The sequence below is a fragment of the Harpia harpyja genome, chromosome 6 (genome assembly GCF_026419915.1).
Source record: "Harpia harpyja isolate bHarHar1 chromosome 6, bHarHar1 primary haplotype, whole genome shotgun sequence".
Taxonomy (NCBI): domain Eukaryota; kingdom Metazoa; phylum Chordata; class Aves; order Accipitriformes; family Accipitridae; genus Harpia; species Harpia harpyja.
The window spans coordinates 3,325,808-3,351,650 of NC_068945.1; the positions used below are offsets into that span (position 1 = coordinate 3,325,808).

The following is a 25,843-nucleotide window of genomic DNA, read 5'->3' on the forward strand; positions in this document are numbered from 1 at the left end:
CAGCCCTGATCTAAGCGGGATGGGAGGAGCAGGCCAGACTGTATAGCCTCGACTGTATCAGCTAATGTGGGAGCATCAGTCATGCTGGTTGATATTAATGGTGAAGCAGTGCCCACCGTCCCCTTGAAGGGTCTGCACCGCAGAGCAGGCTGGCTGTTCTCTGCTTGTGCAGCTCCCTCCCGCACCGCACAGATTAAGAGACAAGCTTCAGGGACTGTCTCCAGCAGTCCTAATCTTTAGGGATTAGGCATGAGTATTTTCCTGTAGGCATAAGAAAAATATGTGTTCCTTCTAACCCGCTTCCCACGAGCGTGGAGAAGCCCTGTTGTAAAGGACGTGGAGTTGAAAGGACATGGGAGCATCAGCAGAACAGATGCAAAACGCGCAGAGGATTTTTCTTCCTCTACATTTCCTAACCAGCCAGTAATATCTACTCACTAATATAAATTATTTGCCATATTATGGTGTTAGAATATGTAGCCGCTTTGAAGATTTCTGCTGCTATTACTACATACACACACTCTCTCTTACAAGTTATCCCCAATCGCTTTATAGCAAATAACTGAATTAACTCTGTCTATGTACCAGCAGATAATCCCCAAAATAAGCTTCTTAAGAGCCGATTCTCATGTTGCTGGTGAACGCATCCAACCCTAAAGAAGATGAGCAGTGAAAGGAGTACACAAATGGAAAGTTAGACTAGCACCATCTTCTTTAGAAGAAAGTAAATATACATATGTGTACAGACACATGCGCACTCGAACATGCACTGCAAGAAACGGTGCCAGACAGTATTATATATAATCCTGGTTTTTAGACATTTATACTAATTACATTGATATTATTAAATGTCAGTTTTATACTTTAAATATGTAATTGGATTACCAAAATATGTCCAGAGCATTAAAATGCATCAATCATCCTACTACCAGCTACTCTAGCTGCAGTCAGTTTTCTTTTTCAGAAAGTCAGACACTAATTGCTTCTGGTTGTAAAAATGTTTACAGCGTCTCAGCGGGCCAAAGGTTAGTAGGCAAGCATGCCGAAGAAGAACACTTTATCAGATAGCGTACTTACAATATAGAAATCAACCTTGTAAAGGAGTTGCTTCTTTAAACTAATTTTGGATGTAGTCTACCATAACTTTTACACACAAAACACTGAGGGCCCGGTGCCTTTTTCGTTCTGAAAATGAAATGTCATTTCCTCGTTGCCTTTTTTCATTCTGAAAATCCCGTTTCCTCACGGTGGGATTTTTGCTTTACAGCTTCTCTAGCAGAGGAGCGGAGCTGCACGGTGTCGTGTCCCCCCCCGCCCTGCCCCGACTCACACGCACCGAGAGGGACGGAGCCCGGACCCCCCGCGCCCGGTTTGCTCGTCCGCTACATGTTGCCCCTGGTAGTTTCGCCTTTATCCCTGAAGGACCGGCAGCTCCGAAGCCAAGGAGTTGTTCCCATAGCCAAAAGATGATAGAGATCTCGGGCAAAATTAACATAACCATTGACAGTCCATGAGAGCTCGCTAAATAGCAGCTTGGGAAGCATCCTCCCCTCCGGAGAGCGAGGGTAGCAGAAACAGACACCAGAAGATAATGCTCGAACAGGCTCTACTATGCTTTAATCTTCAAAAGCTACCATTAGTAAGCCAGAGAAGTATATTTACCCACAAGATAAACACCACAAGTTCGCTAGGCTACTATCCATTAAGCACTGAAATAACTCCTCGTTCTTTTAACTTCCAAACGGGAGCGAGGCGAAGCATCGCAGCGTGCCCGGCTCTCCCCGCCGCTGCTCCCCGCTTACTGGGGGCGAAATGGGGGGACACAGCCGAGATGCAGCAAGCCCGGCTGGGGCCGGGGGTGGCACGGAGGGATAGAGGGGAGCGGGGGGGGACAGGACACCCACCCGCGGGCAGGCTCTCCCCGCCGGCCCCGGGCGCGCTGCTCTCTCTCCCCGGGGAGGCAGCCGGCTCCGTCCCTCCGGCGTGATGGATGGATGGATGGATGGATGCGCTTTGGTTTGGGGCTCCGCTTTGTTGGCTTTCACCTCCTGATCCCTTTCCCTTCTGCTCTGCTGGACTGCAATAGCCACCTCGGCTCCGGCTCCGCGGGTCCAGCTCCGAGTGACCTGCCGCTGAGGGGATGAACTGGGGATGGCACAGGGAAAGGCGAGGGAGCATTATTTCTCCGCAACAACTTCTCATTGTCGCGGGGCAGCGCTCAAAAGATCCCCAAACAGTTCGCTCTAAATAAAGCAGGCATTGCTTCCCTTGTATTTCCCCTCAGCAGTCGCCTTAGTATTATTATTATACTTCTATAGCTTTTGCTTTCGGACCTTATAATTATGTCACACAGCAAGGGAAACCGCTAGCATCCCAGCATCTGGTGTGCGGTTTAAAACTTTTGTTTCAAGATTTGAACTATTTATAGAAGGAAAACTTTGTAGGATAGTAATTTCCTACGGTTTTGAGAAAAATATGGCTACGCTTATATTAAAAGGCTGTATTTATTTATTTATTACGACTCCTTCCTCCTGTTTAAAAAAAAAAAAAAAAAGGATAGCACTGCAATTTTTTTTACAAGCTATTGGTCACCTACCAGCAGACATATCCCGCCTGTGAATAGAAACAAGCAGCTCTGGCTATTTGGTTTAATCAATAGCATCCAACCGAATTAAACCTAACGCGCTTCCATAAATCAAGCGCCTTTAAAAATCGGTAGCCAAGGCATGTGTGTTTCATTAAGAATTAAGGATGTAGAAATAGGCGTTTAGTTTCTTTTTATGGGTGTGTTTATTCCTACTTTTCGTCCACAGCGGTGGGTTATATTTTTCCATAGCCCACAGAAAATACACACACACACACAGAGGAACACACGCACACGTGCTTGTTTATGTGCATGTGCTCCCGTGCATGCATACAGAGAAAGAAAAAAAATAAAATGTACAGATCTATAAATCCAGATATAGTTCAGGGGTAGGAGCTCCAATCTTGCACCCGCCGGGGTGCAAAAAGGTCCGAGCTCGGCACGGCGGTGGGCGAGAAGGGAAACCCGCCCGGACCCCGCAGCCGAGGGGGAATGCGAGGCCCGGGATACCGAGGCGGCTTTTCCCCATCACAGCCGGAGCCGAGGTGAGCCCCTCTGCCGCGGCCCGCCCGGGCCGGACCCGAACCGCCCGCCGCGCCCCCCGGAGCTCCCCCCGGCCCCATCCCCGAGCCTCGGCACCCAGGGGCACGCCGTGCCCCGGGGCTGGGAGCGGGGGGATGCTCCAGGCAAGGAGAAGCCGTGCTCCCCACGGCTGCCCCAAAGCCTGCTCGGCTCTCCCCCGGAGCGCCGGAGAGCAGAAGCCCTTGACAGCTCCCCGGCAGCCCCTCCGGGCTCCGGCGTGCCGCCCCGGCCGGGCCCGGCTCCCCTCGGCTGGCCGGCGGGGACAGAGAGCCGCCGGGGGAACCTGCCGGAGCACGACGGGGGACAACTCTCTCCGCAGCCCGCCCGGACCAGCCCGGCCGCTGCTTCTCCACCGCAACGTTAGATACAGATATAGATATTAAAAAAAAAAGAGACCGAAACTCCTTGCAGTCCCACCCACCGACTCCCATTTCCCCCACCCCTACCTCCACCCCCTTCCTCACAAGGAAAAGGTCCTGGAGCCGGCTCTAACCGCGGGGACTGGAGATCCCTCCGGAGCAAAAGCAGCCGGCTAAGCCAGCGCCTCGGCGGCCGGGGGCTCTCCCCGGGCTGCGGGACCGGGCGCCCGCCGCCGGCTGCGGCAGCCCCGCTCTCCTCGGGATCTCCGCGCAGAAACACGCTTTCCCCCCCCCCCCCCCCCCCCGCCCCGACGAGCGCGAAGCGATGCCCATCTCCGGTTTGGCAGGAGGAGGAGTCGGGGTCGGAGTCCCCAGGGGAGACGCCGGTCACTCCGTCCCCCGTCGCCCCGCCGCCCTTCAAAGGTGCGCCGCCCCCGCTGCGGGCACGCCGGGCCCCGGCCCCGCCGGCGGGGCAGCCCCCGGGAGTTACCTGGCGGTGGGTACCTTCCCCGGGCAGGGTCCGAGCAGCAGCTCCGGCACCGCCACCAGTACAGCACCTCCGCCGCCACCGCCACCACCACCGCCGCCACCGCCACCACCATCATCATCATCATCATCATCATCATCATCATCATCATCCTCACCACCACGCACTCGCACGGAGCTGCCGCCCGTGCTGGCTTCTCCCGGCTCCCTCTGCTTGCTTTGCGCATTGCCCCTAGGTAGCTGCTAGCGGGGTCATTTCAAACAGTATTTTGAGAGAGAGAGAGAAAAAAAAAAAAAAATCTGGATCACTTACAGGTAACTCCCACTGGTAAGGATGAGGAAAATCTGAGGGTAATACACTGAGAGTAACACACTGCGAGATGAAAAAAGGATCATGGCTGAATCCCGTTTACACTCTTGGAGTTCGCTTCCTTGGTTATTCCTTTCTGGCCCCCCCCGGTCGTAATTCCCCACCCTTTTTGGTGTCAGCTGTGGCTTGAATCTGAGTTGGAATCCAGTCCCTTGGGCTTGGGGGGGCTTTGTCTGTTTGTTTGTTTGTTTGTTTGTATTGTTGTGTCTAGTATTCCCCTGGTGCTAATGCTGCTCCCTGTGCAGAGTATGTGCTGCTGCTGCTGCTCTCGCTGCTGCTGCTGCCTCTGGGCTCCTGCCTGTCATGTCTCAGTGGTTGGAAGTTGTTACAGTGGGTTCTCGTGTTGGAATGAGGATGGTTTAAGGGATTTGGATGGCAGAAAGTGCCTCTCTCTCTCTCTCTCTCTCCCTCTCTCTGTAACTCTCCTGAGACTCGGGGCTGCCATTGGGCAGTCAGTCACTGCAATCCGCCTACTTTTTTCTCTCCCTCTCTCTCTCTCTCTCTCTTTTTTTTTTTTTAAAGGGGAGGATGACAATGGAGAGACACTGATCTAGCCCGGGCTGCAATGAATCCACGCTCCCTGGCCGAGCCCTCTCCGTACGCCTCGCTCCGCCACCGCTCCTCACCCGCTTCAGGGGGCATTTTTAAAGCTCTCCCGCGGCGGGCGGCTGGCTCCGTCTGCCGTGGCACCCCTTCAGCTCGCCCTGGGAGAGATGCTGAAGGTGCTGGCAGCTCCCAGCTCTGCTCTCGGTTAATTGCTTTATGATGGGCGGCTTGGCCCACTTCTCCCGAAGGGCTCCGCCGTCCCTCCAGCCTCGGCAGGGGGTTCGGCTCTTCTAGTCCCCCGGTGTTGAAAATTAAGCTCCGGTTTGAGGGGATCTTTCAAAAAAAAAAAAAAAAAAAAGACGTATATGTTGTCGTAGCCCGCCTGAGTGAGAAATAGAGACATGCAGGCTCGTAGCTTCCTGGCGAGGTTGGATTTCGCGTGAGAGAAGGGGAGGGGGTGAAGCAGCCGGGGTAGGGGGGCGAGCGGGGGGCGTCTGCCGCCGGCTCCCGGCTCCCCGCACCTCTCGCCGCTCCCGCAGGAAGAGCTGTCGTCTCCTCTCTTCCCTCTCCCTCTCTCCTTCCTGAGAAGATGCCGGTCCGAAGAGACGTTTCCCGGCAGGTTAGTTGCCTCTCCCCTGCCTTTCCCCCGAGCCGGGCGGCTCCTGCCCCCTCGGCACCGCCGCTCCCCGGGGCGAGGGGATGCTCGACCCTTCCCCGCTCCGGCTTCGCCCCGTGTTGCCCCAAGCGTGCAGGAGACTGTCGCTCTTCCTCTTTGCCTCGTTGGGCGTTTGTCCTTTTTTTTTTTTTTTTCCGGAGGAAAAGGAAAAAAAGAAAAAGTTTTAGTGGTGGGAGAGATGGTGGAAAGACGTGCGTTGCGGATGCCGGGGTTAGGGTTTGAAAACGAAGCCCGAAAGAGGAACGTGCACCGCAGATAATTTAACACAAACGCAGCCGAAATGAGCAAGAGCCAGGCTGCGAAGTCTCCTCGGTCCGTAGGGTTTGTAAATGTTCCTCTCAGGTTAATTGCCTAATGACCGAAGGAGTTTTCTTGGCCAAGAGCTCTTCCAAACACGCTGGGAACACCTCCTCCAGTGAACCAGTCCCAGCACACGGGTGCAGCTGCCTCCGTGACACAACGAAATATTCCTTCGGATGGAATGGGGATTGCAGGATTGGTGTAAAAACGTTGTCTGCCGCCCAACATGCAATAAAAATCTTCTCGGGGTTTGGTTTCATTTAACCACGTTTATCTACAAGTTCAGTGCAGACGCTGGGATAGTCAACGTCCTTTTGAGAAACGCTAATCACGATTACCAAGAGACAGAAGCTTAAGCCTTTCAACGATTACTTACATCCCAGAATCGTCTTATTTATAATTCTTTAAGATTGTAAAATCGTCGTATTTATACTCCTGTAAATGTGTCTGTGCGTATGTATATATATATATATACACAGACATATAGATGCGTATCTCCTGTAATGCCCGTTCTCCCTCTCAGACATGCAGGCTGTGGTTGGGGCAGCTGTGCTGAACGTGAACTAGGAGAACGGGTAGCCACTTTTGATGTTTTATTTCTAGCATTTACTCGGCTTCGGATATTTTTTTAAATGTGCATCTGCTTTTAAAGATGTGCCTGGGGGAAAGAAGGAAAAAAAAAAAAGCGAATTGTAAAAATGCAAAGTAAATGCTGGCGCTGGCGCTGGAAAACTTCAAACTGGTGCTGGCAGAGTTTGACCCGGTCCAGCTGAAACGAAGACGGTTTACCAATCGCCACAATTTTCGGATTGAAGCAGGTTTTATCCACAGCTTAGCTGTGTTGTGGGAGGAAAGTTGTATAAAATAAACCAAATCGCGCCGTTTCTTTTCGGGAAGTTAAATTTTAGTCTAATACCACGGGCCGGTTATTACGTCGCAACACTAATGATGCTGCTGATGATGATAAGAATAACCCGCTAAATTCCATCCAAATGGTTTCTATACATATGTCAGCCGGGGGTAGCGAGAAGTGCACTTGTTTTGTTGACTGAAGCCGAATATATTCCCTTCAATAAAATGATGTGGCGCTGGAGGAGAGGGTTTTGTGGGTGACACCTAATATGGGCATTTCAGCATCCGTCGTTCCTTCTTCCACAAACACGTGTATTTTGGACAAACTAGGGGCAGAACGGCACTGAAATGGTTGCCGACACCATAGTCAGGCACATGAAGCAGAGCAGGCACGAATGAAGTATTTCCTTTTTTTTTTTTTTTTTTTTCTTTCATCTGCCTATTCCCAGCTGCGGTTTCTTTCTTTCCCCAAACCTGGAGAGTGTCGGGCACAAGAGCACGTCGGAAGCCGGTAAGAGCTTTGAAGGTACGCCCGGTAGGCAACACACCGGACTCCTTTCTGGTCGGAACCGGGTATTTCTTGTATCTCACCGAGCTGCCAGTCTAGTGCCAGGGGAAAGAAGCCGGGGGGAGGCGGGGGGGGGGGACACGACACGACGATGAAGAGTCTCTTAAAATGAGCGGGTGTCCGGTTGGCCGGGAGGGCGAGGAGCGGCGGCAGCAGCACAACGAAGGGTGCCCGTGGAGGGGCCGGGGACCGTGTCGTCCCGACGGTGCCCGGTCTCCTCCCGGGGGGGCCCGGCGGCCTCGCCGGGGCTCCCGGTGCTGCCACGTGCTGCCCGCCGTCGAGGCTTCGCCCCAGCCGCTGCCTGCCGCCGGCCCGGGGGGGGGAGGGGGTCCCCGGCCGGGCCGGGCCGGGGGCCGGGGGTCCCCGCTGCCGGGCAGCCCCGGGGATGGGCGAGGGGAGGGGGATTTCGTTGGCTTTTGCTGCAAACGCCGCAAAAGCCAAGGCGAGCTTCGCCTTAGGGGCGACGGGGGGGGGGGGGGGTGTCCTCTCCGCTCCCCTTGGCGCTGCTCCGGCTGCTCCCCCTTCTTTCCTTCCAGAAAAGATAAAGAGGAGAAGGGTGGGGGGTTGCCCCCAGAGCCCTGGTCCGGGCACTGCCCGCCGCTCCGCCTTTCCGAGGGTCACATCACGCCTCCCCGGAGCATCCGCTGTGATTTGCGTCTGTGGCACAGCTGTGATTTTTAGCTTCCGACGTATTTACTAATTAAACTGGAGCCGAGTGCCCTGCGATCTTCGCAGGAAATAACTTCTGTTTCAATCCTGCTGCTAACCGGGGTCGATATTTGATGGGATCTGTTTTCGCGAGGGGATACACGGAGTCAGCAGGGTTGCAGACGCTTTACGCGTCGGTGCCTGGATGGAAACGTCATCGACAGAAATATCAAGGGATGCTTCACCTCACGCCTCTCTCTCCAGCAAATTCGGCGCTAGGGAATAGAAGTGGGAACAACGGGAATTCCCTGAGAGGGAGGACTACCTGAGCGGGATCTTGCTCTCTCCTCCTAACAGGACATAGCGGTTTCTTTATGGTACCCTGCCATGTCACCCCATGGGAACATCCCCCCCCCCCGCCCCGTCCAACAGCTAGGTGAATACTTAAGTATTGCGTTACTTTCTCTCCCCTCGGTCTCATGTTTGCCACCTAAAGTGGAGCTTTTAGCACGTTTTATTAAGACACGAACACGTGCTCCGCAGTAAAGCGGGGGGGGGGGTGGGGGGAAGCCTGCCAAGCCTAATCTCTTTGCTATCGCTGACACAATGGCGCTCTCCTTCACGCTGCAAAATAAACCTAATGCACTGGAAGACAAACTACGTTTTACCTCACTTCATCTTCCCCCCTTTTCTATGCAAAGAGCTCGCTCGAAAAGGTATCGTTACACTCAAAGTATATGGTTTCAGCAAAATGGTAGTTCCAGTGGCTGATGAGAGAGGAAATAATTGCACCCCACATGCCTAGCCTAGAAGTAGCCCTGGATCTCAGAGCAAATTTCTCTCCTATTGTTCAGAGAAAGTGAAGTATCCTCATCGCCTTACAGGCATGGTGATGGATCTGATAGGGTTTCTGTAAGGGCTTTTACTGTTCCTGCTGTCCACTCAGTTTTACTTCCAGGCTCAGTTCGACAGCATTCTTCCGATTTTTGCTCCGAATCCCCTTCTAAAACAGCCACAATCAATTTCGAAAAGAGCTCTGCCTTCCAGACTGTAACATGCGCCCAATCTTCTGTTCCCTTTAAAAATAAAACCGCAGTGAAAGCTAATAGTAGTACCATTACCCTTATTTTGCAAAGCGTTTTCTTTGAGCTCGCCTGCCTCTCTGCGAGGCATGTGTTGTACGAAGTCCTCCAGCTACTGAAACAGATGGGGTGCCCCTGTCATCGCTTCGTTTACGGATACACAGCCTCACCAAATTCACTTCTCACCTAAACCCCTGTCAACCTGAGCCTGGAGGACGACGGAGCCCGTCGCTGCCGACCACGGCTACGACAAAGGGCGGCGCAGGTATTTAGCCCCGCAGAGGTCAGAGAACAGAAAACACCCTCCTGTCTCCAGCAGGCAGGATTTGGGGCTACTGGCCCGGGCAGGGCTGGACGGGGGCTCCTCACCGGGGCAGGGCAGGGGGGCAGCGCGGAGAGCGGCTCCCGCGCCCCCTCCGCCCCCGCGCAACCTCCGCGGGTCTCCTGGGGGGCAGCGCTCTGCTCCGCCGGCCCCCGCGGCGGCACCTGCGGCTGTAGGGGCGGGCCGAGAGCCTTGCCAAAAAAAAAAAAAAAAAAAAAAAAAAAAAGAAAGAAACAAACCAACACGCACAGAGGGATGCAATCCGGCCGGTGCAATCCGGCCGGTGCCCGCCGAGCAACCTGCCGGGGACCCTCCGGAGGGCAGCCCCCGGCTTTCGCCGGCGCCCTGCGAACCGGGCAGCCCTGCCCTTGCTGCCCGCAGCTGGGGGAGCTCCCGGTGGGGGGCACCGGCCCTGCTTGGCCAGCGCCGCTTCCCTTCTCGGCCCGGAGGAGCTTGATTTAATTCCGCTCCCCCCACCCCCGACGGGTGTAACCTTAAGCCTCGGCTGTCGGCCGGCCTGCCCGTCCCTCCGGGGAAATGTCCCCGCTCTTCTGCCTTTGGGGGCTGCCCTTTGGCTCCCCCCCCTCCTTCCCCGTATTAATTTCAAGGTGGGAAGCAAGCGTTTTTTTGGATTGCAGCTCACCTTATGCATTCTTGATCATTTAAAAAAAAAAAATCCCGCAGCTATGCAAAGACAGGATCTTTAAAGAGTTTGTAGCTCGACAGGTAAGGACTCGGCTGGGGCTCAGGAATGTGGAAATTCAACTCAAGTCAGCCTACTGCGACGAGCAATATTAATAAGGGCATACACGTACTGGGGGGAGAGGCAGAGGGAGAAACTTGGCAACTAAAATAACAGAGTGATCTCGAACGCGGCGATCAAATACCGAGGAGCAAACAGCGGGCTTCCCGGGAGCCCCCGCCGCCAACCGGCCTGCGGGCCCCCGAGCCGGTCCCGTCGGCGGAGCCCGCTCGGCTTCCCGGGCGCTCCAGCGCGGAGGTAGCCGGACCAGTTGTCAAGTTAATTTCAACACGTCCGTGTGATGGATAGAAACGCAAATTGTGTCTAGGCCTGCATAAAACAAATCCCTGAGTGCAGGTTCAGAGAAGGGATTCCCCTCCTCCCGCCCCTTTCGCCTTTTTAATACTTAAGCTCTGCTCTATTGTCCCAGCAGCAGCGGCTGAGTTAACTCTGTCAGCCTGCCTTTTTTCTTTTTTTTTTTTTTTTTTTTTTCTGAGGGTACTGTACGCCAGAGATAATATTTAAGTTCGCTTAAGCAGTACAAAATAAAAGGATCCGTCATCACCCGCGACCGGCTCCCTCCAGGCTCGGCGCTGCCGGAGCGCCCCGTCGCTGAGCGGCCCCGCAGCCGGGCATCGCCCCGCCGCGCTGCCCCGGGACCGGGGGGAGACACGGGCGTCTGCTGGGGGCTGCCACCGCTTGGACACCCGGGGGAGCGGGGAGAGAGAAATAATCACCTTCTTCTTCTTTCTTTCTTTCTTTTTTTTTTTCCTTTGCAACATTTTGTTCGCAACTGTCTAATAGCGTGACCCAAAAGCCAAGGAGATTTGTTGTGCACAAGGACTTACCCTAATTTGACATAGATGACTCCAAAGCATAGAAACACGTAGAAAATCCACTTCCGAAAGTTTCTGTGCATGATCTAGAGAATGGACTGAGCCATAAAAATTGCACAAAAAGTCGAACTGATCTTGTCGATTAAATCCCAGTCAAGAGCATTGCTGAAGCTACCCAGGAGCAAAGCCGGCCGAACTGTAAAAAATCAACACGGTGCAGATAAGCAGCTCTTCCCAGAGCCATGGTGACCGAAACCGGCTCCGATACTAAAGCTAAAGAGGGAGGAAAAAATAGAAAGAGCTGATCAAAAACAGTAAAACAAAAACCCAAGACAGACAGTCTGAGGGAGAAAATGAGCAAGCACTGATCTTGATCAACTGCCTCATAGAGCCCTGAAGTTCAATGTGTTTTTACTTGTTCTGACTTCCCCAGGTAACACTACGTATCTTGCAATCTATGGCTCCAGGTAGGAGGATCTCTCTCTCTCTCTCTCTCTCTCTCCCCTGCTCTTCCCCCCACCCCGTATGTGTCAGGATCTAATACATATCTTATCTGTCTGTGTGCATGTGCGTGTGCGACTCATGCGTGTGTTTGTGTTTCAGAAGGCATGTCCTTAAGCCGGAGTGCTGGGGAAAACACATGAAACGCATCCAATAAGGGAAATAAAGGGCTCGTCCTCTCAAACCGAAGCATTTTTTCATTTCCTCTAGTATGGTAACGCAGCTGGATTTGCAATGTATGGACTTCGCAAAAGAGATTGTTAAAACTCCCACCCCCCCACCCCCCCTTCTTTCTAATCAAAAAGAGACAGGCGTTAACCCCCGTTTGCTTACAGCTCCGTATCCTAAAAGGCGATGTGTGTGTCCAGATTATTTCTCTTCGGCCATCCGACCCTGTTGCACACTTACAAACGCCTGTCACTAAATTTGATCTCATTTTCCACCATAAGAAAACATTCTTCCTCCTTTAAGAAACAGACATACTTGGCTTTTAACACGAGTTTAGGATATTCGGTTTGCTGCTCCTAGGGAGATTAATCGCTGAGACAAAAACTCACTTTGTGTTCAGGCACTAAGAGTCAAGCAAGGCTTCCTTTTCTTTCTGCCTTTTCTTTCTGTCTTTCTTTGTCTCTGTCTTTTCTTCCTTTCTTTCTGTCTTTTCTTTCTCTCTTTCTTTCTTTCTATCTGTCTTTCTGTCTTTTCTTTCTTTCTCTCTGTCTTTTCTTTCTCTGTGTTTTCTTTCTTTCTCACTGATTTCTGAGCTGCTCAGTTTATTCCTGCATTCTGTGGAATTATCTATTCCAGTCTACTACACAATGTGAGTCTGTCTGGAAGCATATATCTGCATGCATATGCACGCTTAAATAGCACTCAAATTCAAGTTTGTGGGCTGTGGTAAGTTATATAGATATGGATAAACCCGTGCACCTATGCCCGCTTATACATTTATATACATGTAGTAGCAGTAAGTGTGGATAGCTCTAGGCATCTCTCAAAGAGAATCGGCTAAACACACACCAGTAAAGGCTGAAAGGAAAGCAGGCAGTGACAAGCAAGCAAAAGAGGCTGAACACAGAACTTCATCGTAAAATATCTAATCCTGACGGAGAAAACAAAGGATTTTTTAAAGCCCAGCCAGGCTGCCGCGGTTGAAGAGATGCAGTGTGAAATCGCGGGTCATTTTTAGATGACCGCCGCAGCCGACGCTGCCCGCACCTTGCCATCACCCACCCAGCTCTGGAAAAGAGGGTCCCCAGCCGGTCCCCGGGAAGGGGAAGCAGCAGGGAAGCGGGACAGAGCAGGGCCCTGCTGTGGGGTGCCTCATGCCGGGTCCCCCGGGACGGAGGGAGGCGGCCGAGCTGCCCACCCCACCGCCGCCCTCCGCTCTCCCTCCCTGCGGATCGGGTTCGCTCTGCCTTTCCCCCCGCATTCCTCGCGTTTTCTTCTTTAATAATCAACGCTCCGGCTCTGGCGGGCAACCGGCCCTCCTCCAGACCGCTTCTGCTACATTTTTCCTAATACTTAACTATGAACAATTTGTCCTTTTCAAACGCTGAGCCTTCCCTTCACACTCTTTCCCTCGTATTTAAATGTCCTTTATTCTTTTCTTCCCCGACCCAATACCACTTTTTTTTTTTGCATCCCCACTATTTTTTTAAGAATCCTTAGGTAAGACGGGGCCGTGTTTCCCCTTTGCAAAACCAAGACCCTCCTAACTTTACCCCGAGCCGCCACCCTACACCCAGAGGGCATTCAAGAGGCAGCCTCCCCCCTCCATACTCCCCTCCCCTCCGTTTTTTGTTTTGTTTTTTTTTTTCCCCGCTTTTGGAAGCCCTTTGAAGGGGAGCCCCGCACGGACGGGCCGAGCCCCCCGGGGGTCAGCGGGGCGCGGAGCGGACGCTGCCCGCGGCCGTGGGCGGCGGTGGGAGGCGCGGGGGGGGGACGCACAGGCGCTTCCCTCCGGCCCGGGCGGGAGCGAGGAGGCGCGGCGGCCGAGCCGTGCCCCGCGGGCGAGCGGCAGGGCCCAGGCGGCGGCAGCGGGCGGCGGCGGGCGGCCTCTGCCCCAGGCCCCGCGAAGGCCGGCGCGGCCCCGCCGCGGAGGTCCCCGGCCGCGTCCCGCGGGGTAACACCGCCACCCAGGGGCGGCAGGCGGCGGCGGGCCGGGGCTCGGAGGGCTCGGAGCGGGGGCGGAGGGCGCGGGGAGGGCTCCCCGTTCCCGCCGGGCTGTGGTGGGGCTCATCCATCAGCCGCAGTTGCCCAGGCCAAGGCCTCCGGCCTCCACCCCGGGCCCAGCAGGCCGGACCCCGCCGCGGCCGCTGGCTTTTAGGGAGCGCAAAATCTGGGCGCTGCCTCCCCTTCCTCTGCACATCCACAACCCCCCCACACACACCCCCACCCCCCGGCGTGGGTCTGAAACCAGCGTGGAGGGGCACGCTTCCTCTCTCCGTGGAGCTGTGCCGGTTTGTCTACAGGAATTGGACTTTTGCTGGGCCGCGGAGGTTAAGAAAGAGCGAGGGGCTCAGCAGCGCAACTGTTAGTTGCCGCGTCGCTTCTCTAAAGATTGCACGTACGGGTCGGTTCGCTTGTTTTCTCACAAAACCCACGGAAGTAGGACTGCGGTTCAAGTGACCTTCGTCTCCTCAGTGTGACTGTGCTAACCATCAGGCTAGCGCGTCCTGCTTGCTTCTTTGAATTAGTAAGCCTTTTCCGTGTTTCCGTGCAAACCCGAGGAGTTTCAGCAACGGAAACTAAACTGGATTGTGTCTAAACTAGCTTGGACATAGCATCGTTTAGAGGGCAGAATCTTTTCGTATTTTTGACTCCTACTCCACTGTTACCTTCGGCTAATTGATTTGAAGATGCTGGACAGGCGAAAAATGGTAGATTTTCTTCTTTCCCTCAAATATCAGTGTAACTATTGCTGAAAGCTTAGGCTTAGGATAAGAAGATTTCGTGAAGCTTAATAATTCTGTGATTTAAGAAAAAAACCCCTGTAGAATATTAAAATAGGTAATTCTCACATTAGCATTCAGTAATTCACGTAGTTACTTTATAGGGAAAATACGTAAAGCTCGTTGAACAACTTTAAACAAATACCACCTTAGTAATGCTAAGAGACTTCCGGAAAATAAGGTAATATTCATAAATACAAAAGCATTGGTAGATGTGGGTTGAAACCATTTGCTGAATGCTCTTCCAGTGCACAATCATTATTTATGACTCATCCAAAATAAATGGTATGGCAGGTGATATAGTCGATTGAAAATACAGTAATTCATTCTTCCACGCATTGACCTTCTGCTGACAAAGCTTACTCCTCTAAACCCACAGAAGGAAAGGTCATCTATACCACACTGCTGCCTGGTCCCCATTCCTCCCCACAGCCTTTTGATAAAAATGGCACCCGTGGTAAAATATTTCAAAGGCCTGTTGGACTTCAGCTTTCACAATCCGTCACAAATGGATTTACCTCCACTCCAACTGGAGAGGCTTTTCCTGCACCTAGGGAAGAGAACCCAAGTGACCTTCAGAAGTCAGCAGTCAGGCTGTGAATTTGTCTGACAGCTTAGTCAACGGGAGGTCACGACTCAAGGGTAACTTGGGTGTCAGTCTCTTAAAAAAAGGAGATGATGGGAGCGAGATTCACTGGCTGAGGCATGGGTCTCATTTTATTCCAGACTGCACATCACCCACACTCTGTCACAAGGGACACGGTGCTGTTAGTTTGACCTGGGCTAACAGACAGGGGACTGTGTCCCAGCAGGACGAGCAATCCTCACAGTATGTGGAGAGCTTTACAGCGGGCTGTATGTGGAAGTATGAGCAGTGCTGAAGGGGAAAGGACTTTTAAACTGTTGGTCACAGCTCACATCATCTTCCCTAGAGCTTATTTCCAAGCATAGTGTTCAAAATCAGAACAAATCCCATGAAATTTATGGGGAATGCAGACAACAGGGATAATTCCTCTGCAACAGGCTGCTTTACATGCCTTTTCTTTCTGTACTGCTCAGATCAATCACAGGTAACTATTATGCTTGTTACAGGTCCCAAAGGCTTAACTACAGGGAAAATCCAGCTGCATTTATCCCAGCCAGCCACTGTCTGGCACTGTTGCTCCACGCAATTGTAGATGAAGCACCCACCCCCCCCCCGTCCCCCCCAACTCACCCCCCCCCCATCTAACACTAAGAAAATAAAAGCGCAAAAATGTTCCTCAGGGAAAATATAGAGACTAGTATGTGGTTGAAAAAGAAAGAGAGGAAAAGAACTAAAAGAAGAAAAATGAAAATAAGAAGCATACGAACAGAGGTATCTTATAGCTGACCAGGACGTTACACACAATTTACACCTGTTCTTAACAAATGTATATGTTAAATATATGCACTTACTACTGGTCTTTAATATTTTGTATGTATGTTACCAGGCCTTTGCACATGAAGTCTTCTCTTAAATTACTCTCACTCATTTACCCAACTTCTTCCTGGCTCTAAGATGTCCATTCTTTTTGAGAGACTACCAAACCCACTGTCTGCCTCTAGAGCTTTTTTTTAAGACTCGGGATGTCCTTCAGTGAGCTTCTGATGCCGAGCCCAGTTCTCAGTCATCTGGTCTTTGAGCTTTGATTCAGAAGAAGAACAGGAAACTCATCTGATGAGTGATTATGCTCTTGGGACATACATCTGCCAAGGTGTCCAGCACAGCACCAATTAATGGCAATAAAACCTTTGCATCAAGGTCAAGGTTTGAATCTGGTCTTATATAGCAGCTAAACTTTCCATTGCTACTCTTAGTTGTTCTCTCACTCGGTATTACGCAAAACAGCATTTGTCCACACCTTTGATTACCACTGGCTTTCGTCTCAGTTCTTTCCTTGTTTTCCATTCCCTGTTTCTCTCCCTCTTTTTCTTTCCTCTCTTTTACACCTCATTACCTGGAATATGTTCTACTTCTCAGGGTATCTGTCTTCCTGTAATTCCTAAGCCTCCTAACATTTCATTAGTTTAGCAAACACCAAATTAGATTAACAAGTAACACAGGTGTCCATGCTCAGTTGCTTCATGTGTTTCACATTTTCAGGTTAATCCTGGTCTGAAAATTTTTGTTTACTTTTTGGTTTATCAAAGCTGTGAGGCATTGTTCAAGACAAAGAAATGTATAATTAGATACATTACACATGTCTGGGGTACTAGCATGAAGTGGAACTAACAGACTTTCTCACTAACTCCTCCCTTGCTAAATGGATCTTTATTGGCTTTGTTGCACTGGACTTAATATAATTTTAGATTATTTCTTCTGTTTTTCATGAACTGGCTTCTTACTCCACTGACTATGTTAGTATGAAAGATTCTCTGCAGAGGAAGCTTTAGCAGTTAAAATGGAACGTGAGTCAGCGATATCATATAGTTGCAAAAAAAGTTAAATACTCTGAATAAACTGGCATGCTGTATATATGTGTTGTATGTGAACTAATCCTTTTACACTTTGCAGCAGTAGGAAGCCTAGACTGATGGATGAACTGTGTCTTCCGGGCAGCATACTTCAAGAAATAGATCAACTGGAGGTGACCCAGAGGTGAACAGTAGGAATATGTGTAGAAGACATGATCCATGAAGAAAAGTTGAATCAGCTGTGTTTGTTTATTTTGCAGAAACACGGACTGAGCAGAGAGAGGATAATAGTCTTCAAATGTGCAAAAACACATCACAAAGATGGCAAAGTAAGGAACTGTTGTACACAGACACAGGGGATAAATGGATTTAGGCAGCATTTAGAGAAAATTAGTTTAAGAATTAGGGAAAATCTTCCCAAGATTTAAGATCAGGTTAAGTAAACATCTAAAAATTTAGTAGTACAGGATCCTACCACAGGCTACAAGCATCAAGGTCCCTTTTAGACACGATGCTTATGATTCTGTGACTCTCCTTTCAACCACCGTGCTGTGAAAATTCTGTTCTCCTTCATAAAGCTTGGTGAGATATAAAATAAACCTTCCCAACTTACTCTGAAAGTCTTTCAGAAAGCATCTAGCTTAACCAAAGAAGATGTAGTTTGTATCCAGGCGTTCAGAGGAACACCCAAAGCAGTTGTCTCTAGGGTGTATTTCATGAAGTGACGCATTTCATCCTAATCTTACAGTAACAAGTGCTCTCACTGGTCCTCTCAAAGAAAATGTCTAATAAAAGGAGTCTTTGCCCATTTCTAATTAGTTCAGCAATTCAGAGACTTAAGGTTTGAGACTTCAGGTTTTGAAACTCTGTGAACAACTTTAATTTCATGGTTAAGTAATACAGTGAGACAACCTCATTGAACCCGTCTGCTGTTTGCCTAAGGCAGCCCTAGTAAGATAGCCCAAATGAATGCAAACTAAATATTGAGTTTAGCAAGGTTTATACTAGAATCAAGATAAATTTAGTCTAGTAATTTAATCTGTAATCAGCACAATCTTCTACTGTTGTTTTTGTGTTAGTTAAAGATGAATCCCTTCCCTTTTTCTAGGAGCCACTGCAAGTCTCTAGGTCAACAACTACCTATGATGCAACAAAGGAAAATCAGGACTCGGGCGTAATTTTTGTTGTGATTTACATGCTCATTCCTGTTTTCTAATCATATTCTCAGACATGTCTAGGTGGACAAACATCTTTTTTTAGTTATCTGTGTTTTCAAATGATGAGTACAAAAGATACTATGGTGGGTTTAGATTACACTTACCCCTTAAGATCATCTTTTCAAAAGCTAGGTGACTGAATAGTTTTATGTGATATATTAAAATTATTTGCCTGCCTATTGTGTGCTGGAATTTTTATAATATTAAAAGGGAAGCTACACATTGTTAAGCTGTCTATAGGAGAGTCTTTTTTCCTAACTGATCATCTTCTATTGTAACCTTACACCATTTGATGCAAAATTATTTTTGGCTTCTATGAGTTGCAAACCAATAAACATTGATTATCAGCCTGTGAAGACTAAAGCTGTACCTATTCTGTGTATTCGGCCTGATGTTTTGTCCCAGGGAAATTGCATGATCATAGATTTCAAATATGACTTAGAAATTACTGTTTGCATCACAGGAACAAACCTTGAAATCTTGCTAGGGCAAACAGCATCTTTCCCTTGGTTCAGATACAGTGAGACACAGGGAGTGTTTGCCACTAGGGCAGCATCCCAGCGTAGGTAAGGCCAGAGGAGCCACAGTGCCAAATTATGGGATGAGGTTGTAGATAGGGAGCACGGCGCACTTCTGCCTATGCTAAGGGGAGATTGCTTCCTTGCAGAAATATGAGAGAAACATTCTTAACCTTTAATTACCAAACAGAAAACTCTACCAGGCCCTACTATAGCCTTTCTGCCACTGCACCTGTCCCCTCATTCGATGTTAGCTTCATCCCTACTATGTGTAGCTAGATTGTGAATCTAGAGTTGCAGGTCCTTTTGCTTCCTTCTTCAGGTAACCCTCTGCAGAGGTACTTTTCATTGTAAGAAGCTGAGGCACCTTGGTAAGAATCATCAAAGGTGTACAGTAGGAATGCTCTTTAAAAAAAGAAGTGGGAGAAATATAGGGGGGGAAACATTAGTGATAAATAAAATAGTACAGTGGTTCTCTCCTCCAGTCGAGTCAAATGTCAACATTTGGAGCTCTAAGATCTAGTGAGGTTTCCACTTACCCTGCCTCATCTCCATCCATCCATGCCCCTGCCTCATTGCTAGACAGTGAGAGAGAATTTACTCATTTCTAGTTTGAGCAGTGTGGAGATTACTCACTTCCCATTGGCTTGACCACAGCATGGATGAGCTTACCTCTTTTTTCATTTATCAATATATCACTGGTGATACAACTTAATCATGTGAATCTTCTTTAGCAGTTCATCTTACTGCTTTCAAAGGTATTACTCATAATCTCTCAGATAAACTGTTAACTGTTTCTGTCATCAGAAGAAACACATGCCTCCGTGGGATTGCCACCAGACCAGTATATCATCACTGCAATAAGCATACAAAAATCCTGTAATTTCAATAATTGCAAATAACCATATCAAAGCCTGCCTTTTTTTTTTTTCTTTCTGATTTCTAAACTACATTTCCCAGAAAACTCAGGTCTAGAGTCAAAGTGCACATCCATCTCTTGCTATAAGAGCTCTAGCTATCTGGTGCAGTCTCCTAGTAGGGAAACATCCTGAAAGGTGAACAGTAAGTGCAGAAAACCCTATATGGGACTGGGAGAATGAAGAGCCACCCACTGTAGGGGAAGATCAGGTTCGAGACCATCTAAGGAACCCGAAGGTGCACAAGTCCATAGGACCTGATGAGATGCATCTGCGGGTCCTGAGGGAACTGGCAGATGAAGTTGCTAAGCCACTATCCATCATATTTGAAAAGTTGTGGCAGTCCAGTGAAGTTCCCACTGACTGGAAAAGGGGAAACGTAACCCCCATTTTTAAAAAGGGAAAATAGGAAGACCCAGAGAACTACAGGCCAGTCAGTCTCACCTCTGTGCCCAGCAAGATCATGGAGCAGATCCTCCTGGAAACTATGCTAGGGCACATGGAAAATAAGGAGATGGCTGGTGACAGCCAACATGGCTTCACTAAGGGCAAATCATGCCTTACAAGGTCGGTGGCCTTCTACGACAGGGTTACAGTGTGGTGGGTAAGGGAAGAGCAACTGACATCAACTACCTGGATTGTGCAAAGCATTTGACACTGTCTCGCATGACATCCTTGTCTCTAAATTGGAGAGACATGGATTTGACAGGTGGACCACTTGGTGGATAAGGAATTGGCTGGATGGTCGCACTCAAAGAGTTGTGGTCAATGGCTCGATGTTTGAGCGGAGACCAGTGATGAGTGGCGTTCCTCAGGGGTCAGTATTGGGACCAGCACTGTTTAACATCTTTGTCGGCAACGTGGACAGTGGGATTGAGTGCACCCCCGGCAAGTTTGCCGATGACACCAAGCTGTGTGGTGCGGTCAACACGCTGGAGGGAAGGGATGCCGTCCAGAGGGACCTTGACAGGATTGAGAGGTGGGCCCGTGCAAACCTCATGAAGTTCAACAAGGCCAAGTGCAAGGTCCTGCACATGGGTCAGGGTAATCCCAAGCACAAATACAGGATGGGCGATGCATGGATTGAAAGCAGCCCTGCGGAGAAGGACTTGGGGTATTGGTGGATGAAAAACTGAATATGAGCCAGCAATGTGCACTCGCAGCCCAGAAAGCCAACTGTATCCTGGGCTGCATCAAAAGAAGCGTGGCTAGCAGGTTGAGAGACATGATTCTGTGCCTCTACTCCGCTCCCGTGAGACCCCACCTGGAGTACTGTGTTCAGGTCTGGGGCCCCCAGTGTAAGAATGACATGGACCTGCTCAAGCGGGTCCAGAGGAGGGCCATGAAGATGATCGGGGGGCTGGAGCACCTCTCCTATGAAGAAAGGCTGAAGGAGTTGTGGTTTTTCAGCCTGAAGAAGAGAAGGCTCCGGGGAGACCTTATAGCAGCCTTCCAGTACCTAAAGGGGGCCTACAAGAGAGCTGAAGAGGGACTTTTTACAAGGGCATGTAGTGATAGGACGAGGTGTAACAGTTTTAAACTGAAAGAGGGTAGATTTAGATTAGACATTAGGAAGAAATTCTTCACTGTGAGGGTGGTGAGACACAGGAACAGGTTGCCCAGAGAAGCTGTGGATGCCCCATCCCTGGAAGTGTTCAAGGCCAGGCTGGATGGGGCTTTGAGCAACCTGGTCTAGTGGAAGGTGTCCCTGCCCATGGCAGGGGGGTTGGAACTAGATGATCTTTAAGGTCCCTTCCAACCCAAACCATTCAATGATTCTATGATGTAATAGCATCTTTTCTTCCTCTCATACCAAGAAAATATTGAAGAGATTTCAGCAACCAGTAAGAAACTTTATAACAGCAGCCATATGTTTGGGTCATATTCTGTATCTTATAATTGAGCTTTTAAACATTCATTTTTTCCTAAGAATAACTCATAAAAGGACTTGATAACCATCTCTGCATTAATAATACAGGACTTCATAGGCTTTATTCATATTTAAATTATTAATTTGTTTTATTGTATACTGCTTACTATTTTGAGATATATCTGTATGAATGTGTGCCCTCCTGTTTGGAATAAAAGCATCATCTCTCAATTTTGTGTATGTTGTTTTTAAAAATTACTCTGATGATCCATATTTATATACACTTGACAGTACGTCATTGCTAGATTTCAAAAGCTAATCACATGCCTTCCAACGCTTGATGTTTTTAAATAAGAGATGAGATGAGAACCTCTGGATTTTTTTTTCCATATATGTGAGATGCCAAGAAAAACTCCCAAACGTGATTTTTTTTCCCCTCCTCCTAGAATCTATGGCCTTCTAAGAAAAGAAAACACACCTAGAATTGCTATTTTTAAAATTATCCTGATTTTTTAAGTGAATCTAATAATGGGAGTGGGGGGAGGGAGAGTTCAGGCATTAGTTTTGAAAGCACAGGATTGATGATACTAATGCTGCCAACCTAAACATGAGGACATTGGTTTGTTTAGCTTCCTGTCTCTTCCACCCAGCCATCATCAAGGACCATCTAGTGCTCTTACCTAGGAGGGACTGCATTTCATTTAAAGCTACAGTAATGACAGTCCTAAGATATATGTCCTTTCATTAGCTTACTTTTTAAGAGTTCACTCTATTACTAGTGTCTTAAATCTAAAAAAACCTGCCCCATTAAAGAGGTTCTCAGGTGAAGATGAGGTCTAGTGAGTAGTTTTATAAAGCTGTGCCCAGCTGAGTTCACTATGCTCACCCTTGTGTCTGTTTTGCAATACATTTGTCCCTTTTACACTGCTATTTTAATCTTTGCCTCTGTGTATCAGGTTTTTACTAACCTAGCTATGCAGTTCTATAATATAATGGCATGGGATATATTAACTTAGTTATATAGAAATGGCCAGACTTTGGAAATAATCTAGAAAGGTTTGCCACTCTTCCCCTTACAGTTTTCAATGATTCATCAAATAATGTTGTTTGTGTCATGTCCTCCCCCAGGTCACTGAATTATAATGGTCACTTATCTAGAAATCTTTCCTACATTTTCTTTCTATTACAGTAAGCCTCTCTTTCATCAGGATTATCAGCAAAAGCTGCAGGATATTTTATCTGGCTGCAATTCAGCTTCATGTGGGGGTGCTCACATGCACCCTGCGGTATTTTGTGCAGTTATAAGCAATTTATGAGATGTTTAAAAGTGCATACTTTACTTTTCAGATTTAACTCTTTGCTTGAATCCAGTGCCTGATTAATCTCAGTACAAGATTTCTGTAGAGACCAGGGTCTAAATCTTAAGTGGTGTTGACTGCCTCTACTCTTTCATCACCTTCATTGGAGCATTTTTGAAGCTTTTTTTTGGATGCAACCCTAACATACCTTACATGCATTATAAAAGATGTTAAAAAAATTCTTTCCAAACCAAACACAGGCTTACTGAGCAAGGGCCCAAAAGGGCAGTAGCTTCCCCATTATGCCTTTCTGGCATGACACCTGCACTCCTGCATTGGGGGCTGGATTAGGTGACCTTTAAAGGTCCCTTCCAATCCAAACCATTCTACAATTCTATGATTATCTGCAATCACTGTGTGGCCACCATAGCCCCTGTCTCTCCCCCAATACAGTGTGCTCCCTGAAAGCTGCAAAGCATGAGGACAGGTTGCCTAAGCAAGCATGCAAGACAAATCCTGTAAGACACTGGGCTAGCAGGTGCTGGGCTCCTGCGATACCTACCATCCATGATGGCCAAACAAGTAAAGCACCGAGTAGAAATCAGTTATTTAATGATTTCAGCAAAGTCTCCATGAGCCTGCCTTAGTACAAAGTCTTCGATTCTCTGTGGCTTCTAGAATCAATTTATTTTTCTGCTTTTTTAAAAGAAGGGAGGAAATAAGTATACGTGCCACTGTGCTTGTACCTGTGCACCCGTACCTGTGCCTCCAGAAAAGTGAAGAATTGGGGGATCTTTGGAGAAAGTATAAACAGTTCCTGTAGGACGGACAGGTTTCACACCAGGGCGTAAATGAAATTCTTTCAGGCCTCTTTGGGTGCAGACAATGACTTTTTTCTACACATTCCTACAAGGGTTAGCAAATTGGAGACTAACTTTGTGACCTTTACATGATACTGTTACATAAACATTAGTAATGAATGCTCCTTGTGATAGTAGGAAATGGTGGGACAATATCATCTGTCCATGGAGATTTTTTGTATAAAAGGTATAGCTGTAAAGTAGCTATGTTCACTCATAGGGTCCTAAATAAAGAAAAACATACTTCCCACCAGGAAAGGTTTTGAAATGGTCTCTGTATAAATGACAATGCATGTAAGCCAATGATAATTTTTCCTTTTTCGAATGGTTGTCTATTGTCTGCTCTAGCTAGAGAACAAATGCAGTCAAGTATCTAGGAATCCTGACTGCTAGATTGTCTCGTTTCCTCTGTTAACCTATTGGACATCCTCTTCCTCTTCCCCAAGCTGGCACCAGAACACAGAATTGCTGATTACCAACCTTAAATGATTAGTCCCCAACATCCTTCCAAATCCAGAGCAGAGCCCCAAAATCTAGGACCACTCTGTGGGATGTTCCTCACCACATTGTGTCTGCAGGGTCTCTGGATGCAGGGGAGTTTTATGCTGAGTAAATTATTCCCTCTAAACTGATAGAAAGCTTTATTCACAGAATCATTATGGGCTTGTTTGTGTGCATGCCCAAGCTAATACGGTCTTTTGCCTTTTGCTCTTTGATTGGTATAACGGGGATCTTTCAAACTGCAGTTGATTGTTACACTATTGTCTACTGAGTCTCCATGAGCCGTAAACTGAGAATGTATTTATTGCTCTTACCAAACACAGTCTCTTGGCTAAATGTCTCCTTATTATATTTTTTCCTCTCCCTTTTTTCTTCTTTTAGAAAGTCACAACTTGGCTTGATTCTAAAGGCAATGTCCCACTTTGTCCACAGACAATGTCTCTCACAATCAATGGGGCATAAAGGTAAGGGGGAAAATCCCTCTTTTGGCTGACAGCTGTAGGTGTCCATTTACTTTTGGCAATTAAAAAAACCCCAACCATGCAATTTTCTACAAGTTTCTTTTCAACTCTCCTATTGTTGTATGGGTATTTTTCCTTTGTAATGTGGAAACCAAATCTTAATTGTCTGACATTCCTTAGAACTGCATTGTGTCAGCTCTTGTAGAGATTACCCTATTAATAAATCTTACTTTTAAAAAATAAATCGTACTAATACAGAGCAATCTGTTTTCTATATGTAGCATAAGTATACATACATACATAAGCTTTGAAAGAATTCGATATAGGACAATAAGTATTCAAAGGGCTTTAAGGGTGGCTATTATACCTACTTACACATTGACAAAAGAAGACTGTAAAAGAACAGAAAATGGGAAATTGGGAAAGAACAGTGATATACGAGAAAAATGGTGTGCAGAAGAGAGTCAGCAGACAGTGAAAAGAGAAGAGATGTGTTAATTGGAATAGGAGTGAAGGAAAGAAAGATTTTGGAACCAAATGAAAGAGAAGCACTTTGGTAAAATGAACCATTGTATTAAAAATATACAGGAAATACAGCATTTCTTTGGTATTTCTAAGAATTTGTTTGTAACCTAACAACTATATTTTGAAAATAAAAATGAAAGCTGGGTTTAAGAGTGTAATCCTACAGCAAATGTAGTAATTCTGGAATCCACAAGGTCCTGTTTCTGCTAATAATTTCCATGGCTATAGCTCCCTTTTTGAAAGCAGAATCTGTTACCTCTCCTTCAGACTGGTGTGGCTTTTCTGATGGTCTTCCTTGTAGATGCTGACAGAGCAACTCAGTTCCAATTGTTCTAAGTGTATAGCATTGTTTGTCTGTCAAGGCATCCTGCTGATAACATAGTGAAATAATACAACCCTTACCCACAGAAATAGAACAATTGGCAAATGGGCACCTTCTGCCTTGTAATTCTTTGTCACAGGTTACTTCAGCTAGTCATTGTTCATGTCGTTTGTCATGACATTAAGGAAATTTGAGTATACTGAATTTGACACGCCCAGTGCTAGTCTTCACTGAATCACTGGCCTAGTGAATGACTTTGTGTGAGTCACTTCCATCACTGTGCCTCCTGCCTCAGCGAGGAGATGGGGACATTCATGCTAGTTCCTTCTCTACATGCCTTGCTATCTACTCATATATAGTGCTATGAAAGACAGCAGTGGTATTACTAGTGAGGCAAAAACCTAAATGGATGACAGTAGATTTGGCTGATACAAAAGAAGCGATAACAAAGCCAAAGGATATAAATATACCACTGCCTTTGGATGTTTGAGCCAGTTTTGCTGAATGGGAAAT

At 48.1% G+C, this 25,843-nt stretch overlaps 1 protein-coding gene across 2 annotated transcripts in view; it reads right to left on the reverse strand.

The window, feature by feature from the left end:
* The window catches only part of WNT7B (Wnt family member 7B), a 96,438-nt gene extending 85,025 nt beyond the window's left edge, over positions 1–11,413 (reverse strand). The window contains exon 1 of one of the 2 annotated variants that reach the window (XM_052790514.1): positions 10,966–11,413. In XM_052790514.1, the coding sequence (XP_052646474.1) occupies positions 10,966–11,036 (71 nt within the window). In that variant the 5' untranslated portion in view covers positions 11,037–11,413. Of the gene's footprint in view, positions 1–4,324; positions 4,848–10,965 lie in introns of those variants that run through there. The other variant, XM_052790513.1, reaches the window with a different exon arrangement.
* Positions 11,414–25,843: the final 14,430 nt, after the last annotated feature.